Source organism: Lutra lutra, chromosome 13 (genome assembly GCF_902655055.1).
Source record: "Lutra lutra chromosome 13, mLutLut1.2, whole genome shotgun sequence".
In the NCBI taxonomy this organism is placed as follows: Eukaryota; Metazoa; Chordata; class Mammalia; order Carnivora; family Mustelidae; genus Lutra; species Lutra lutra.
This window is the reverse complement of record NC_062290.1, coordinates 89,679,932-89,696,186: the sequence shown is the minus strand read 5'-3', so window position 1 is coordinate 89,696,186 and position 16,255 is coordinate 89,679,932. Positions and strand designations below refer to the sequence as shown.

The 16,255-nt window shown below is 42.9% G+C and overlaps 1 protein-coding gene across 18 annotated transcripts in view; it reads left to right on the top strand.

The window, feature by feature from the left end:
- The window catches only part of FNBP1 (formin binding protein 1), a 148,486-nt gene that overhangs the window by 101,700 nt on the left and 30,531 nt on the right, over positions 1–16,255 (top strand). For all 18 annotated transcript variants that reach the window (XM_047701216.1, XM_047701233.1, XM_047701232.1 and 15 more), the window contains exons 7-8: positions 10,768–10,896; positions 12,219–12,365. In XM_047701216.1, the coding sequence (XP_047557172.1) occupies positions 10,768–10,896; positions 12,219–12,365 (276 nt within the window). The remainder of the gene's footprint in view (positions 1–10,767; positions 10,897–12,218; positions 12,366–16,255) is intronic.

Sequence of the window (16,255 nt, the reverse complement as noted above, 5' to 3'; positions counted from 1 at the left end):
TTCTGAGTTACATTCCCTCCTTCCTGGATGATAGGTTGTTTTACTTTTTCTTTTTCCATGAGGGTTTGTGAGCAGTAAGTTCATTATGTGAAATATCTTTATTTTGTCTTCCCTCCAGTGTGATAGTTTAGCTAGGTGTAGAATTCTCTGCTTCCAGTTATTTTCTCTCAGCATATTTTGAAACATTATCCCACTGTCTTTTATCACTGGCCGTTCCTCTTGGGAAGCTGGCAGTCTGCTTAATTGCAATCCTCTGTAGACACTTGACTTTCTTCCCCTAGTTGTTAAGACCTTACCTTTGCCTTCGGTGTTTTGTAGCATCACTATGATGGTTGAAAGTACATAATTTTTTATTTCTCGTTTTTCTCCTTGGGGCTTCAAATGGGAGTGTTTTTTTTTTTTTTCCTTTTGTAAATGTAGGAACACCTTCCAGGTGTTAATTCTTCAAAAGTTGCCCGTGTTTCATTCTTCCCCGTTGTTGGTCCTGGGACTCCCAGTAGCCGTGTATGAAACTTCTTGTTCTGTTTCTTCCATGGGCTTCCTAGCTTCATTGTCATTCCTTCCTTTCTTTATCTCTGTATCTTACATTTTGTGTAAATCTCTTAGCTATTGCATGAATTCTTCTCAGTTATCTGTTATTTAACTCATCTATTACATTTTAAAATTTCAGTGACTGTATTTTTTTATTTCCTAGCATTCCATTTGGTTCTTTCTCAGATATCCTTCATCTTTACAATGTTATTATTTTCTTGCGAGCTCTATTGCTTCTTTTATTTCTTTAATTGTTTTAAATATTCTTGCCCCCCATAAATAAATAAATAAATAAAGGGTGGGGCACCTGCGTGGCTCAGTTGGTTAAGTGTCTGCCTTTGGCTCAGGTCACAATCCCCGGATGCTGGGATGGAGCCCCATGTTGGCCTCCCTACTCAGTGGGGAGTCTGCTTCTTCCTCTCCCTTTCCCTCTGCCCCTCACCTTGTGCTTTCTCTCTCTTTCTCTTCCTCTCTCTCTTTCTTAAATAAAGTATTTAAATATTTTTGTTTTCTGTTTTCTTCCAAATTGTGCTTTTAGCCCAAGTTCTTATGGTGATAATTTTTCTCTCTATTGGATTGCCTCTCATGGTGGTTTATTTCCTTATGCATCTATGATTACTATTGTCTTTTTCATATGAGCATTGTCTTCAATAGGGATGGTTTGTTTGTTTGTTTCCTCTGAGAATCTCATAAAAGCAGGATTATATGAAACCCAACAAGGTCTTATATTGGGTTCTTCCAGACAACCTGGGACTAATTTTTATATTAATTACTTGGGTTGAGAATTCTTGAGCCATCTATATAATACTTGCAAGTTTAAGATTTTGTTTCACCGAGGGCACACTTCCTCTACTCCGTCCCACAGCCTGAGACCTTAATAAGCTTCCTTGCTGACTTCTCTGGTCACTAAGAAGTTTTGTTAGGTGTCACCCAGCTTAAGAAAAACAGAGACACATGAACACTGAGATTAAAATAAAGGGCCTGTGGTCTTACGTCTTGAGCTCCTTGATGATACATGCTGAATAACAAGGAAGATTTTTAGTATTAAACCTTACTGATGGGGCGCCTGGGTGGCTCAGTGGTTTAAGCCTCTGCCTTCGGCTCAGGTCATGATCCCAGGGTCCTGGGATCGAGCCCCGCATCGGGCTCTCTGCTCAGTGGGGAGCCTGCTTCTTCCTCTCTCTCTGCCTGCCTCTCTGCCTAGTTGTGATCTCTCTCTGTCAAATAAATAAATAAAATCTTAAAAACAAAACAAAACACCTTACTGATTAAACATCTGTTGTGACTTGGGTGCTAAAGGTGGTTTAGCTGCTAACCTACCACCAAACACATCAGGTTTCTTCAGAACAGGAAGCTTGTATTTCTTTTCTCTCCCTGGGGAATATAACAGGACTATTTTTTCCCTCTTCTGAGGGATGGATCTTTTCCAGAACTGCATTCAGTATTTTTGTTCCTCAACGTAGCACCACAGCCATAAGAGATCCTGTGATCCTTTGGGCATTAACTTTCTAGAATCTAGGCTGTCATTTTCAGCCATATGTATCTGAAACCTCATGAGTGTCATGTTCTGGAGTGCAGTTATTAAGGGGGGAGGGAGAAGAGAAAGAGATCATTAATTTCTACCCTACCACAACTGAGAGCTCAAGTCTCTTGCCAATGACAGTGCACTAGAAACCAGGGAAAAGAAGGGAGACAAGTCTTAGAGACCATGATTTATATTTTACCAAGATCCCTGAGCTCATACCGCATTTTTGACCAGCCTACCTTGGGGCTTTGCCAACCTCAAGACGAACAATATCAACATTGGCTTCTCTTTTAGCAGAAATGGTCCACTTACCTTGAGTAAATAGATATTTCAATTTCTACTTTCCAAATGAGGCAACCAGGGTATAGGGAAACAGAAGGCCTTTTCTTAAAACTGTTTAGCAAGTGAATGGCCCATGTGGGATTGAGATGCTGGTCTCATTTGCTATCTTCCCATGTTCACTCCTTCTGTTTCAGTGGCTGTGTACCAAAGTAACCTACAATACTGGGGCTAGAAGTTGTAAGACTGTTAAGAAAAAAAAAAAAATCAGGAAATTGCTGAAATATTTCAAGCATATTTCTTTGGTTAACTTATTTTGAAGTTTTTCTCTGTTTTGTATTTTAGCTGCCTTTATAATTTATCAAAGACAGACTCATTGTTTTGGCAAGTCCCAGGCCTGGAAGGCTCCAACAAAAACTCCCAGCACTCTGTCTGAATAGGAATTTTTAAATGCATTCTTAGTCTTGAATTTGAAAATGTATTCTAAATTCAACAGTTTACTGGGAAATTTAAACAATGCTATTTATCATACAACAACATTGCTTCAGACAGAGAACTTTTTCATCTCTTCCTTTGTTAGTATCCCTCCTACTACATTATCTTTTGAGAGCTTTTTTTTCTTTTTCTTTCCTTTTTTGAATCTCAAAGGCGAGCCATATCTCTTCAGTTTCTAAGTTCCTGGAATTCAGTATTAGAATTCGTTTCTTTACCTAATCTTTCCGGCAAAATAGAATTCCTTAATCACTCTTTGAAGCAGTGATCACTATTAATATTTTATTTTTATAATAATCAAATTATGCTATGAATACTGTTTTGGAAACTTAAAAAAAATTTTTAAACCACATACAGCTTTCACTTTCTCTTATCATTAAATACTCTTCTACAATTTTTTGTAATAATCTACGTCTTAGGCCATCAAGGGTATGAGATATATTTAACCAATGACATTACTGGTCATTTGTTTCAAATTATTGTCTATTATAAATAATACTGTGCTGGATATCTTTCATGAACATTTAAAATTTATTTCATTAGTGGGGTGCCTGGCCGGCTCAGTCGGTGGGACATAGAACTCCTGATCTTGGAGTTTGTGAGTTCGAGCCCCATGTTGGGTGTGGAGAGGACTTGAAAAGGAAATAAATACAAAAATGAATGAACGAGTAAAATGGTTTCATGAGGATGAATTTCCAGAAGTAGAATTGCTGAGTTAAGGACTAGGAAAGATAAGCTTTACAGACAAATCGAAAGAGAAATCCAGTAAACCAAATAGAGTTTTCAGAGTTGCTGGGTTTTGCTTTTTTTTTTTTTTAATTTGTTTGTTTTTTATTTTTTAATATTTTATTTATTTAGTTGACAGAGAGAGATACAGCGAGAGAGGGAACACAAGCAGGGGGAGTGGGAGAGGGAGAAGCAGGCTCCCCGCTGAGCAGGGAGCCCGATGCGGGACCGCCAGTTGCTGCTTTTATGGATCTCAAAACTACCCAGAAAATAGGTCACAGTATTCAGCGGTCCCTTCCTCCCTCACACCCTGCCAAAGCCTGTGTGCTTCTCATTAACCCGGCCGTGGCTAAAGGAAGGGTGCGCTGGTGGTTGGAGCTCCTTGCTACTCTGAGAATCCCCAAGTTTGCCAGCTGTCCCCCAAGTTTGCCAGCTGTCCATGGGGCATCGTTGTAATGTGCCGGTGTCATTCAGTGGCATCACTACAGCCGTCCTTCTGGAACCTTCCATTGACTTTCCCCAGCTTGCCATATCTGCTCTCAGGGTTGTCACAGATCACAAATTAAGGACTCCAGGTTGTCATGTTCCCAGGGATTGTCAGACTGTGGAATGAAATGGGCAGGCACTTCGACTTTCTACACCCCACGGTTCTGTAAATTGGAATTATTTACAGCAAGCAAATTTTTGTAATCGGGTGAAGAAAAGAACTAATGGTGGAGGGAGGCTGGATAACCCAGGTTATTAAATTGTATTAGTTTAATTGTATCCACCGTATATATTTTTTAAGACTTTACTTTTTTAGGTCATCTCTACAGCACCCAACGTGGGGCTCGAACTCAAACCCCGAGATCCAGAGTCACATGCTTTACTGACTAAACCCGCCAGCCTCCCCAGTTTTATCCGTAATGTTAAGTCAGTGGCTTAGTTGGAAGAGGGGTGAATTTGGAGCCAAGAGCCCCACGTGATCCTACTTCCACCTCCAGCCCTGGCTGTGTACCCTTCTGGATCCCAGTGATGGCGGCCAAGACCCGGAACTGCCCCGCGTCTCCAGCTACTGGATAATAATGATGGATAGCTTGGCAGTGGTGCAGAAATCATGAATTCCCAGTAAAATCTCAATTTAGCCCCCTTTTCCATGCAGCCTAAAATACACTTGGTTTCTCTTTATTATAATGATGAAATAAAACATTGAAAGTACCGCTGCTCAGGAAAACCTTTACTGCTGTTGGAGATACCAGTGGTAACTGTAAATTATTTCACACTGCTGTCCCCAGATTTTGGGGAGTAAAGGATGGGCCTTGTAAATGTGTTCTATAACGTGCTTTTAACAAAGGAAAAGAGTGGCTTTCCAAAACCTCTGAACGCCACTGCAGGAAATGGTTTATCACTCAAGGAACAGCAGTGTATATAAAAACGTGGGAGGTCTGCAGCCATGTTCAAAAAATTAATAAACCTTATTATTTATTTACAGTAAATATATAAATGGAATCAGGGCATATTTGACCATTTCTGTGAAAAGGTCAAAAGCCATGAGCAGCCCTGAGAAGAGACGGGAGTGTGATTTCTTCAGCCAATCGACCATGTGCCCCACTGGAGAGCGAACACGTTTCTTAGGACGCCTGTGCTCTCTGCTCATGACGGCTGAGACAGGCAGCAGCGAGCGTTGCTTCCTCCCATCATATCTGCAACATTAAGGGAGAAAATAACACTGAACTGAACAGGAAGTCGCTGCACAGTTTGGCCAGGGCTAATAGCCTAAATTTAACTAACTAAATGGATTACAGTATTTTTATCTTTAAACCCATTAGGATTTAGAAGCATAGAGCTGCAAGAGTTTCTAAATTATTATTTTCTTTATTTAGAAACTGCAACTCTGACCTTTTGGGTCATCCAGCTTTCTTCCCGCAGGACTTGGAGGGGGGAGGGTGTGAAAAGTCAGTGAAGTCATGCCCAAGCGATAACATACGTGGGCCTGTTTGGACTGATCTGGGGGAGATTCCCAAGGGTCTGTCAAAGAAATTCTAAAGTTTAAATTCAGGCTTTCTGATTGACGGTGAAAGTGGTCTAGATCTCATTCAAAGATGGCTGTGATTTACAGCCTTAGGCGATTGTGGTCATTCTGTACTTTTTTAGAATATTTTCTCTTAATTCTATGACTGACTCATTAAAAAAAAAAAAAAATCCTCTGAACTTCCCTCTGCCCTACAGTCTTGTTGCTCTAAGATGCAGCGTCCTGTATTCTTAGAATGAGAGCTTTAATTTAATTGCAAGATACAGCTTATGGTGTGGCCTGGGAAGGAAGTACCTCTTGAAGATAATAGTCACTATTTTTAGACTGACTTAAACAGAGAGAGAAAGAGTGATGTTTACAATCTTCCTTTAGCCTTAGACTAGGAGATGCACTCTCTCAAAGTATCTCGTTACTTACTGGTTACTCCAGAGAGGTTTTTGAAAGCCCTTTTAAAGATATTTTTAAAAATGTATTTGTAATGAGTAACTGACTCAGCCCTAGGTTTAGAGAAAGACTCCTTCTCGGTTCCATTGCAAAATAAATATAACAGCTTCACTAAACAAAAATAGATTTTCCATAGTAAAACTCGCTCAGAACAATGGCACATTCCTGGGCCTGGGATTCAAAAGTGGGTATTAATTCAAAGCAGCTGGACGCTGGGATTGAGAACAAGACTGTCCTGTCTTCGTGCCTCAGCCCTGCAGAATTTGATGTGTGATAATATTTTACTGCTTTTAAGTGTGAGAGGGGGTGGGGGGGAGAGAGAGACTCTAGGAAAATTCCAACAGAGACTATAAGAAATATACATACTTTGCAACCTTATATCCACATTTTTTTTCTTACGATTTTATTTATTTATTTGACAGAGACATCACAAGTAGGCAGAGAGGCAGGTAGAGAGAGACGGGGAGGCAGGCTCCCTGCTGAGCAGAGAGCCCAATGCGGGGCTCCATCCCAGGACCCTGAGATCATGACCTGAGACGAAGGCAGAGGCTTTAACCCACTGAGCCACCCAGGCGCCCGTTTATGTCCACATTTTTGCATTGAAGAAAAACTCACAGAGAGATCATGCTTCTTTAACATAAAAGGTAGACCTGTTCCCAATGATTGTCTGATTTGTTTTCTTCTACTCGACTAGCGTTCCAGGGCTGGAGTTTTACACGTTTTTCCCAATTTCGGCTTCTTCCACAGTTCCCATCTAGGGGTTCCCTGGTTATGTCTCGGAATCACTGCAGATAAAGCTTGTAAAGGGCATCGCAAAACTGTTACGAGTTAATGTGCTTACGAAAGCAGTTATATAACCCAAGTGAACACATTATTATTAGAGATTTAGGGGAACTGAGAGGAGAGGATCACGGCCACTTCCAACCAGATGGTGGTGGGGTACCTCCAGCAGGGCGCCCGCCGGTTCTCATGAGTAGAACATTCCATGGTTAGTGTGAGGGTTTATCGCCTTGTGTCAGCTCGTGGGGTGTGTGTGTGTGTGTGTGTGTGTGCGCAGGGCTGTACGTGCAAACCTACGCATGCATAATGGTGACATTCTGCTCTCTGTTTCAGACCTTATGCTATTTTAAAAATTCACCAACTTAGAATAATTTCCCCCAAAATAAATAAGGGGACTCTTGTCTTATTACTTGTTACTTTTATTTACCGAGGGAATGAGGAAACAACCCACCCTCCCCTTGAATTTTGGTAAGACTATTTCTGAGGAAGTTTTGTAAAGGAAATAGAGAATTTTTTAGAAATCTGAGGTCTACCTCAGAGTTTCCTTGTTTTGTTTTTTTTCCATATTCATAACAAAGTGATACATGATAAACTCTTAAGTAATTGAAAGGGTTAAAAGGCTTTTTGTGTTGGAAGCATTAGGGGAACAGATGGTATGCACGCAGGTGGGGAAGCTATGATTTAAACAGAGGAGAGCTAGTGTAGACTGGAAGGGCATGGATTTTTGAGGGGAGCTGGGGACTTAACATTTTGGGGACCAGATTATTATAGTTACTAGTGGACACCGTAGAAGCAGAAGCCAGAGTGTACGGCCGTGGGAGGGAGTTAAAAGGCTGCCAACAGGGGCGCCTGGGTGGCTCAGTGGGTTAAAGCCTCTGCCTTTGGCTCAGGTCATGATCCCAGGGTTCTGGGATCAAGCCCCGCATCGGGCTCTCTGCTCCGCGGAGAGCCTGCTTCTTCCTCTCTCTGCCTGCCTCTCTGCCTCCTTGTGATCAATCTCTCTGTCAAATAAATAAATAAAATCTTTTAAAAAAAATAAAAGGCTGCCAACAAAGAGGACGGATATGGCCATTGAACTAACCAAGGGGAGATGAGAAGGGGGTAAAAGTGGTTTTGAGATCCCAAAAGGCCTTGAGAACTTCAAAGAACTTCAGATAATAAGGAAATCAGTTTGGAAATATTTATATGGTTAACCTCTGAGAAGTGTTCGAGAAGAGAATGAAGGAGGCAGCAGTGAATGACCACGCTGGGCTTTCACCATCATGCAGATGAGTGAAAAGTGTCAAGGAAGTGAAAATCAGATGAACCCTCCAAGTCACAGAGGCAGGAAACCATAAAGAACACCGAGATGTGCAAAATCTGGTCGTGGACGCTACCGATGATCAGACAGCAAGTGGGCCATCGGCTTTTCCTTTTGAGCATGTCGGTGTTCTTTTTTGTCCTTTTAAAATATGAGTGGGTTTGGGGCGCCTGGGTGGCTCAGTGGGTTAAAGCCTCTGCCTTCGGCGCAGGTCATGATCCCTGAGTCCTGGGATGGAGCCCCTCGTTGGGCTCTCTGCTCAGCCGGGAGCCTGCTTCCCTTCCCCTCTCTCTGCCTGCCTCTCTGCCTACTTGTAATCTCTGTCAAATATAAATAAAAATCTTTGAAAAAATAAAAATAAAATATGAGTGGGTTTAGTAAAACGAAACAAAAAAGAAAGAAACAAAAAGTTCCTGTAGTTACGCTGGAACAAGGCCCTTTTCCTGTTGTGTTTTTGGCTCCGTGGGGTAGTTGGCCAAGTCACCTGCAGGCCAAGCCACTTCTGCATCTGGCAGGGGCTAGTTTTTGCCCTGCGTGAACCTCAGAGTCTGTTAGAGATTCAGGAGGTCATATTTTTTAAAACATATCCAAAGTGCTAGATGCATCCACAGTGGGCTCACCAGCGTAACCATCAGTGGTATTTGTAGATGACGTCAGAGTTCACAGGCTTTCTGTTCAAGCTTTAAAATCAATTCTGCAGGGCACCTGGCTGGCTCAGTGGGTTAAGACCTCTGCCTTTGGCTCAGGTCATGATCCCAGGGTGCTGGGATCGAGTCCCGCATCGGGCTCTCTGCTCAGCAAGGAGCCTGCTTCCTCCTCTCTCTCTCTGCCTGCCTCTTGCCTACTTATGATCTCTGTCTGTCAAACAAATAAATAAATAAATAAAATCTTAAAAAAAAAATCAATTCTGCGGGGGCACCTGGCCAGCTCAGTGGGGTGTGTGACTCTTGATCTCTGGGTCGTGAGTTCAAGCCCCACATTGGGTGTGGAGCCTACTTAACTAAAAAAAAATAAATAAAATCGATTCTGCAGTTTGTCAACAGTTGCCTCCTTTCATGTGGGTGTGTGATTAACCAACATGTGAATTAGAAGAAACAAATGTATGAATTTTATTATTGATTATTTAGGAGAAAATCAGTGCAGGAAAACACAAAATAGCACATACTCATATCCAAGCAAAAACACAAAGACGGTGTCATATTTACTACTTCTTCAAAATGTATACTGAAAGCAGGGCCGCCTGGGTGGCTCAGTGGGTTAAAGCCTCTGCCTTTGGCTCAGGTCGTGATCCAGGGTTCTGGGATCGAGCCCCACATCGGGCTCTCTGCTCGGCGGGGAGCCTGCTTCCTCCTCTCTCTCTGCCTGCCTCTCTGCCTACTTGTGATCTCTGTCAAGTAAATAAAATCTTTTAAAAAAATATATGCTAAAAGTAAAGTCTGCATGCTTCCCTGGCACAGCTGTGGAGTGTGCACCTCTTGATCTCTGGGTTCAAGCCCACACTGAGTGTAGAGATTACTTAAAAAAATAAAAATAGGGACTCCTGGGTGGTTCAGTTGGTTAAGCGTCTGCCGTCAGCTCAGGTCATGATCCCAGGGTCTTGGGATCGAGTCCCACATCGGGTTCCCTGTTCAGTGGGGAGCCCACTTCTCCCTCTGCTTGTGCTCTCTCTCTCTCTCTCTGATAAATAAATAAACAACATCTTAAAAAATAATAATAAAAATAATCTTAAGATAATAAACATTGTGGAGCTTATTAGAAAGGTCTGTTTAGATCAGGGCTCCTGTGCCTTTGTAATTCATGAACCCCATTGAGAATTGGATAAAAAAATTTATAGATTGGGGCCCCTGGGTGGCTCAGTTGGTTAAGCGTCTGCCTTCAGCTCAGGTCATGTTCTCAGGGTCCTAGGATTGAGCCCCGCATCGGGCTTCCTGCTCAGCAGGGAATTGTTTTGCTTTGTTTTGGTTTTTCAAGGTTTTATTTATTTATTTGACAGAGAGAAAGACAGCAAGAGAGGGAATACAAGCAGGGGGAGTGAGACGGGGAGAAGCAGGGAGCAGGGAGCCCAATGCGGGGCTCGATCCCAGGACCCCAGGATCATGACCCAAGCCAAAGGCAGATGCCTAATGACTGAGCCACCCAGGTGTCCCTCAATAGGGAATCTTGCTTTTGCCTCTCACTCTTCCTCTGTGCACTCGCTCTCTTTCTCTCTCAAATAAATGAATAAAATCTTTTTAAAAATTTGTGGATTCCCTCATCCCCTCCTTAAGGAAAAGGAAAACTATATATATATATGTGTGTGTGTGTGTGTGTATACACATATATATATAATATAAAGTATATGTACATAGCATAAAAATATATATGAGCATAGGTTCCCACAAGGCCCACCTAGGTAAGATAAATATGTGAATTGGACCAAGTACAGACAATAAAGAAGAGAGAAACTTGGTCAGACTGGAAAGTGATGCCAAGTGAAGACGACAGACAACGGCAGGGTTTGTGAAAAACTAGGGTACACATCCTTACCTCAACTAAATTCAAATTCCAAACAATTTCTAGAAAATAACACCTGCCCGGTAGAACACATTTGAGGTAAAGTGGACTACAGACCCCTCTGGTTTGCAATTCTAGGCTCTTATCCTATGTAAACATGGGGGTATTCTCATTTTTTGCCCCAAGGCGCGACAGCAAGCTCAAGTACGTCACCAGATGGCGGAGGACAGCAAAGCTGATTACTCATCCATCCTCCAGAAGTTCAACCACGAGCAGCACGAGTATTACCATACTCACATCCCCAACATATTTCAGGTAAGTCATTCAGGCCTCTCAGATCGGCTTTGCCTTTAGAGACACGTAGCTTTGGAATCCTGATGGCTGGGCTTACCTTCTGAGAATTTACAGAATTCTAAATTTCCTCCAAAAGAAGCCACTTTTGAATCATCCAGGGAGTGCCTGGGTGGCTCTGTAGGTTAAGCATTTGACTCTTGATCTCAAGTCTTGATCTCAGGGTCATGAGTTCAGGCTCTGTGTTGGGGTCTGCTCTGGACATGGAGCCTCCTTTAAAAAAAAAAAAAAAAAAAAAAAAAAATATATATATATATATATATAGCATTGACTGGCAATAAGATGAAATATAATATAATTTATATTATAATATATAATATTAATCTCAAGGTCAGTCAGTGACCTTTGCAGTTGTCCTCCATTCGCACCTGCAGCCTTTCTTTGCCAGTCTTAGAAGTACAATTCTGAGATTAGCGCCCTCTTTGCTAAAAGGAGCATTCGGGGGGCGCCTGGATGGCTCAGTGGGTTAAGCCGCTGCCTTCGGCTCAGGTCATGATCCCAGGTCCTGGGTTCAAGCCCCACATCGGGCTTTCTGCTCAGCAGGGAGCCTGCTTCCTCCTCTCTCTCTGCCTGCCTCTCTGCCTACTTGTGATTTCTCTCTGTCAAATAAATAAATAAAATCTTTAAAAAAAAAAAAAAGGAGCATTCGGATTACAAAATGCCAACTTAATTTTAGGAGTCCTAGTAGATTTCATACAGTTACAGGATTTGAACAAATACAGTCCTTGTCTTTGGATTGTTTTTCTTTTGGGCTACTCTAGATTGTCAGAAATGGCATGAGTAGAGTTGGAGACGTGTTCTCCCACTTTGGGAATCTTTCACGACTTGTGTCTGGTTGTGGAAAAAGTAACAAGTATTTGCTTCTTAGTGTCTATACCCACTGCAAACAAGAGCCTCCAGCTCGTAGACGGAAGATACACTAGTTACCTCTCAGCCCATGTTAGGTTGAGACCATTAACCAACACCAGGCTTTTGGTAAAGTAATTACCCCGATCAAAGGTGGGGAGATGTTTAATGTGTCCCCAAGTGGCATCAGTGATAAAAGCACTTGAGCTTGGGGTTCTCACTAAAATTGGAGAGGAACCCTGGAAGGTACACATTTGGACAGCCTGACCGCTCTAACATATGTGTGCAGCCAGTGAAGAGGGAGCCAGTCATCAACTCCAACCCTACCGACTGGCCTATTTCCATCCCAGATGATTTGCTCGAGGTGACAGTACTGCTGCAAACAATTCCCGTGAGTCACAGTGGACCAGACTAATTTCGTGCAAAATCTAATGTTGCAGAAAATACAGGAGATGGAGGAGAGGAGGATAGTAAGGATTGGGGAGTCGATGAAGACGTACGCGGAGGTCGATCGGCAGGTGATCCCAATCATTGGGAAGTGCTTGGATGAAATCGTGAAGGCAGCGGAGTCCATCGATCAGAAGAACGTAAGTATTACAGTTTGGATGTGATTCACAACGAAGGGTTTCTGGTTCCATTGTTTCTTCACTGCTGTCCACAGCGAATCATCTTGAAATGGGTGGTTCCTTCCAGGGCTCACGAGTACTTTGCAGCAGTAGTAACAGCACTTTCGAGTGTTCTTTTGTGCCCTCAGGGTTCTGGATGTAGCTCCCGAATTTCTTTTCCAGAAAACACAGATAAGTCTGAGCCATTGCAGAATGGTCAGTTGGCTGAGTTAACCCCATGCCAGGATCTGGGTGTGTAGGGCACTGTTGACATTTTGCTGGCCGGATAATTCTCTACTGTAGGGGCCTGTCCTGAGTGCTACAGGGTGGTTAGTAATATCCGTGTCCTCTACTGACCAGATGTCGTTAGCACCCTTCCCTGGTTGTAATGGTCAGAAGTGTCTCTGGATGTTACCATATGTCCCCTTCGGGACACTGTCATCTCCGTCTGAAAACAGAACTCAGGGCCAGTGTCATTCATTTGGATTACTTTCCCAGAAACCTATTTCCCTCAACAAAAATATCAGCTAGGACACCAGCATAGGCTTTTACAAACATTTATTAATTTGCAAAACCAAATATCTAAGAAAAAGCAATGTCGTAAGTATTCTTTGTCGTAAGAGCGTCTTAAAATGAGTCTAGGCAAGGGATCAAAGCCATCTTTCCTGTGTGAACATACCTTAGCATATAGATTCTTCATTCCTCTAAGGATGTTCTAGGTGTATTACCATATTTAAGGCCATCTGTGTAAAAAAATAACTATCGACCCAATGTGCAGAAACATTTCCAAACGTGTTAACTAATAAGTGTTTGTAGGAGGAATGGTTCTAGTAGCAGGCATTATTATTATTTTTTTTTAAATTTTAGGATTCCTTGATCTCTATTTTATTAACATCTGTTCACCTGGAGCCTCCTTCTTTGGTGATTTCAGCTAACTTTTTGGGGGAAAATTTCTAGTGCTTATTAATTAATGGTGTTTCCCCCACAAAACTACATTATGCTAAGAAGGAGTTGCAGGTGATCAAACCATCCTTTCCTTATGCTGAACACATGTCTTGGTTGAGACACATGTGACTGGTCATGCCCCCAGGCTGTCCGGTTTTTCATTTTCTTGCCACTGTTACTTCATCGATTTTGGACATCTCTGCATCGTCAGTTTCAGACAAAGTCATTTTTTTCTTTTTTCTAAAGATTTTCATTTATTTATTCGAGAGAGAGAAAGCATGATCAGGGGGAGGGGTAGAGGGAGAGGTAGGCTCCCTTCTGAGCAGGGAACCCAACTTGGGGCTCTGTTCTGGATGGTGGGATCATGAGCTGAGCTGAAGGCAGATGCTTCATTGACTGAACCCCCCAGACAGCCCCTCGGACAGTCTTTCGGTGGCTCCTAAATGCCTGGCTCATGGAGTGAGATCAAGAAATAGTCTTGGTGAGGCTTTCTCTCATAGCCCTATTTAAAATGTCAGCAGTCACCTATGAGTGTGGGAAGGGGTCTTTTAAAGGGAAATAATAATAGTGAGATGTACAAGGTCAGCCTTCACCTCTACTGAATCTTGACTTTTTTCCTTAACCTCGTTGACTTTTGGCATTGATGAAAATCTGAAACAAGCCTGATTTTAACTTCTTATATTAGAAGCTTAGAAATGTCTTCTTCCTTGAAACTTCATAATTTTACAAGATCATGTCTGAATGATGGTTTCCCTTAATCAGTTTTATCTGGGAAATTGTGAGCTCCCTAGCTTTATAGGACATTTCTCCCATTATGGGAGACTTGTTTTCCTGTTCTATCACTGATCATTCTTTTTCACCTAGGACCTTAATGGTGCTAAATCCAAGGGTCTCTTCTAGGGTCTTCGTTCAAGTTCTTATTCAAGAACTTAAACTGTTAGCAGCACCGGCCCCCACTCGACCACTCTCCTTCCTGCTGTTCCTTCACTTGAGTCCCAGGAAACCACACTGTGATGACTTTTCCCCTCACTGACTCAGTCTCCTTTGCTTGTTCTTCTTCTCCTCCTTCTTACATCTAACTCGGGAGCACCTCTGGGCATTGATCTTGGACCTGTGTACTCTCTGCATTTGCTCCTTGGAGTGACCCATAGACTTTCGGAGCATGAAGTCCCATCTCAACTCTGAATCACACGTGTGACATGCCCAGCCTGGACCTGTCCCTCCACGGCAGGTTCATACGTTCAGCTGCCAGGAGGCTTCTCCACTTGGATTCTACATCGTTCCTCAAGCTCAGCGTACCCAAGGGGGAGCTCCCGATCTGTCTTGCTGAACCTGCACCTCCCATAGTCTTCACTGTCTCTGTCATGGCATTTCCATCCTTCCGGTTGCATGGATTGTGGAGTCAAGATCTTTTTCTGACACCTGCATTAATTTATCAGCCAATCCTCTTGGCTTTACCTCCAAAATACATTCAGAACCCACAGAGCTCACCTCCTCTGTTGTTACCCTCCTGATCCAAGATCTCCACAAGTTGGGTTGTGCGGGAGCAGCTTGGATTACTGCAGATGTCTGATGTCTCCCTACCTTTGCCCACCCCATTCTTAACACAAAGACCAGAGGGCTTCCTTTACAATAAGTTAGATCACGTGTCTCCTCTGCTCAGAGCCCTCCGTGGGCTTACAGGAAAAGTCAGAACCAGGGCTCTAGGCTCAAAGCCCTGAACGTTCTGGAACACGCTCCCTCCCCATTTATCTGTCTGATGTCACCTCTTCTGTATTCTCCCCCGTGCTGTCGCCACAGCAGCCTGCTGTTCCTCAGAAACTCCCAAGTATGCTCCTACTGTGTTCCCTCTGCCTGGAATATTCCTCCCACAGACATCTGCATGGCTCACTCCCTCGGCCTCCTTCAGGTGTTTCCTTGAATGAATGTTTCATTTTGCTCTTTTTTGAGAATTCAAGGATCAGATATTTCTTAATCCATGCAGATCATCTTTCCTGGCACGTTCCCTTTCTCTTTCCAGACATCCTGCTCTGTTCTCATGGTGCGTCTCGAGTTTATTTTCTTGTGCAGGTTCAGCTCCTAGCTAAGTTAGCTGTGGTGGTGCTACTTTTGATCTTTGCTACTTTTAGTCTAGTTTTTCTTTGATCACACACTTGTTATCTCTACATCTTCATGTTTAATTGCTGGCGTGTCCTCCTTCAAAATTTTCATCTTGAGGAACATTGATGGTATTTCATGACATGGCTCCCTGAACATTTACTGAACACCTACTTCCTTTCATGCATGGTGTGCTCACCACAACCCACCGAGGAGAACCTTGAACTCAGGGAGGTTACAGCCTTGCCCAGGGCCACATAGTGAATGTGTCTATCTGGTTCCAAAGCCATGTTCTTTCCCTTAAGCCCCTCCCCCCACCGCCTTATGCTTTTTATTTCTAAAACAAGCACCATTTCTGGCACATGTTCGAATCCTTTCACTCACTCACTCGCAGGTGCCAGGCACAGCTCTAAAGACAGGGACAGACCATAGCAAAATAAATGAGAACCTATTTTTTAGAGTGTGAAAATGGGATGAGCATTTGGGGGAAAGTGAGGTAGGAAAGAATGCTAGAAAGTGCCTGAGGGGACGGGGCTGGCGCTTACACCAAGAAGTTACATTTGAGCAAAGAGTGGAAAGAGGTGATCGAATAATTATTTGAGTGGGACAGGAGGACAGAAAGCTCCCAGCTCTGTCAGCCCCTTCTCCCCCAAACTGGATGTCCCCTCTGCCCCTTCTTACAGTCTCAGAATCACGTGGTTACTTAAAAGTTCAAACTGGTTTATTTGTGTATGGTTAATTTCCATTTATATCAAATGACCATGTTTTCATTAGAGCACATCAGTGAGTCACTGGCTCATCTGGGCTTGTAGATCTGAACCTGCTTGCAT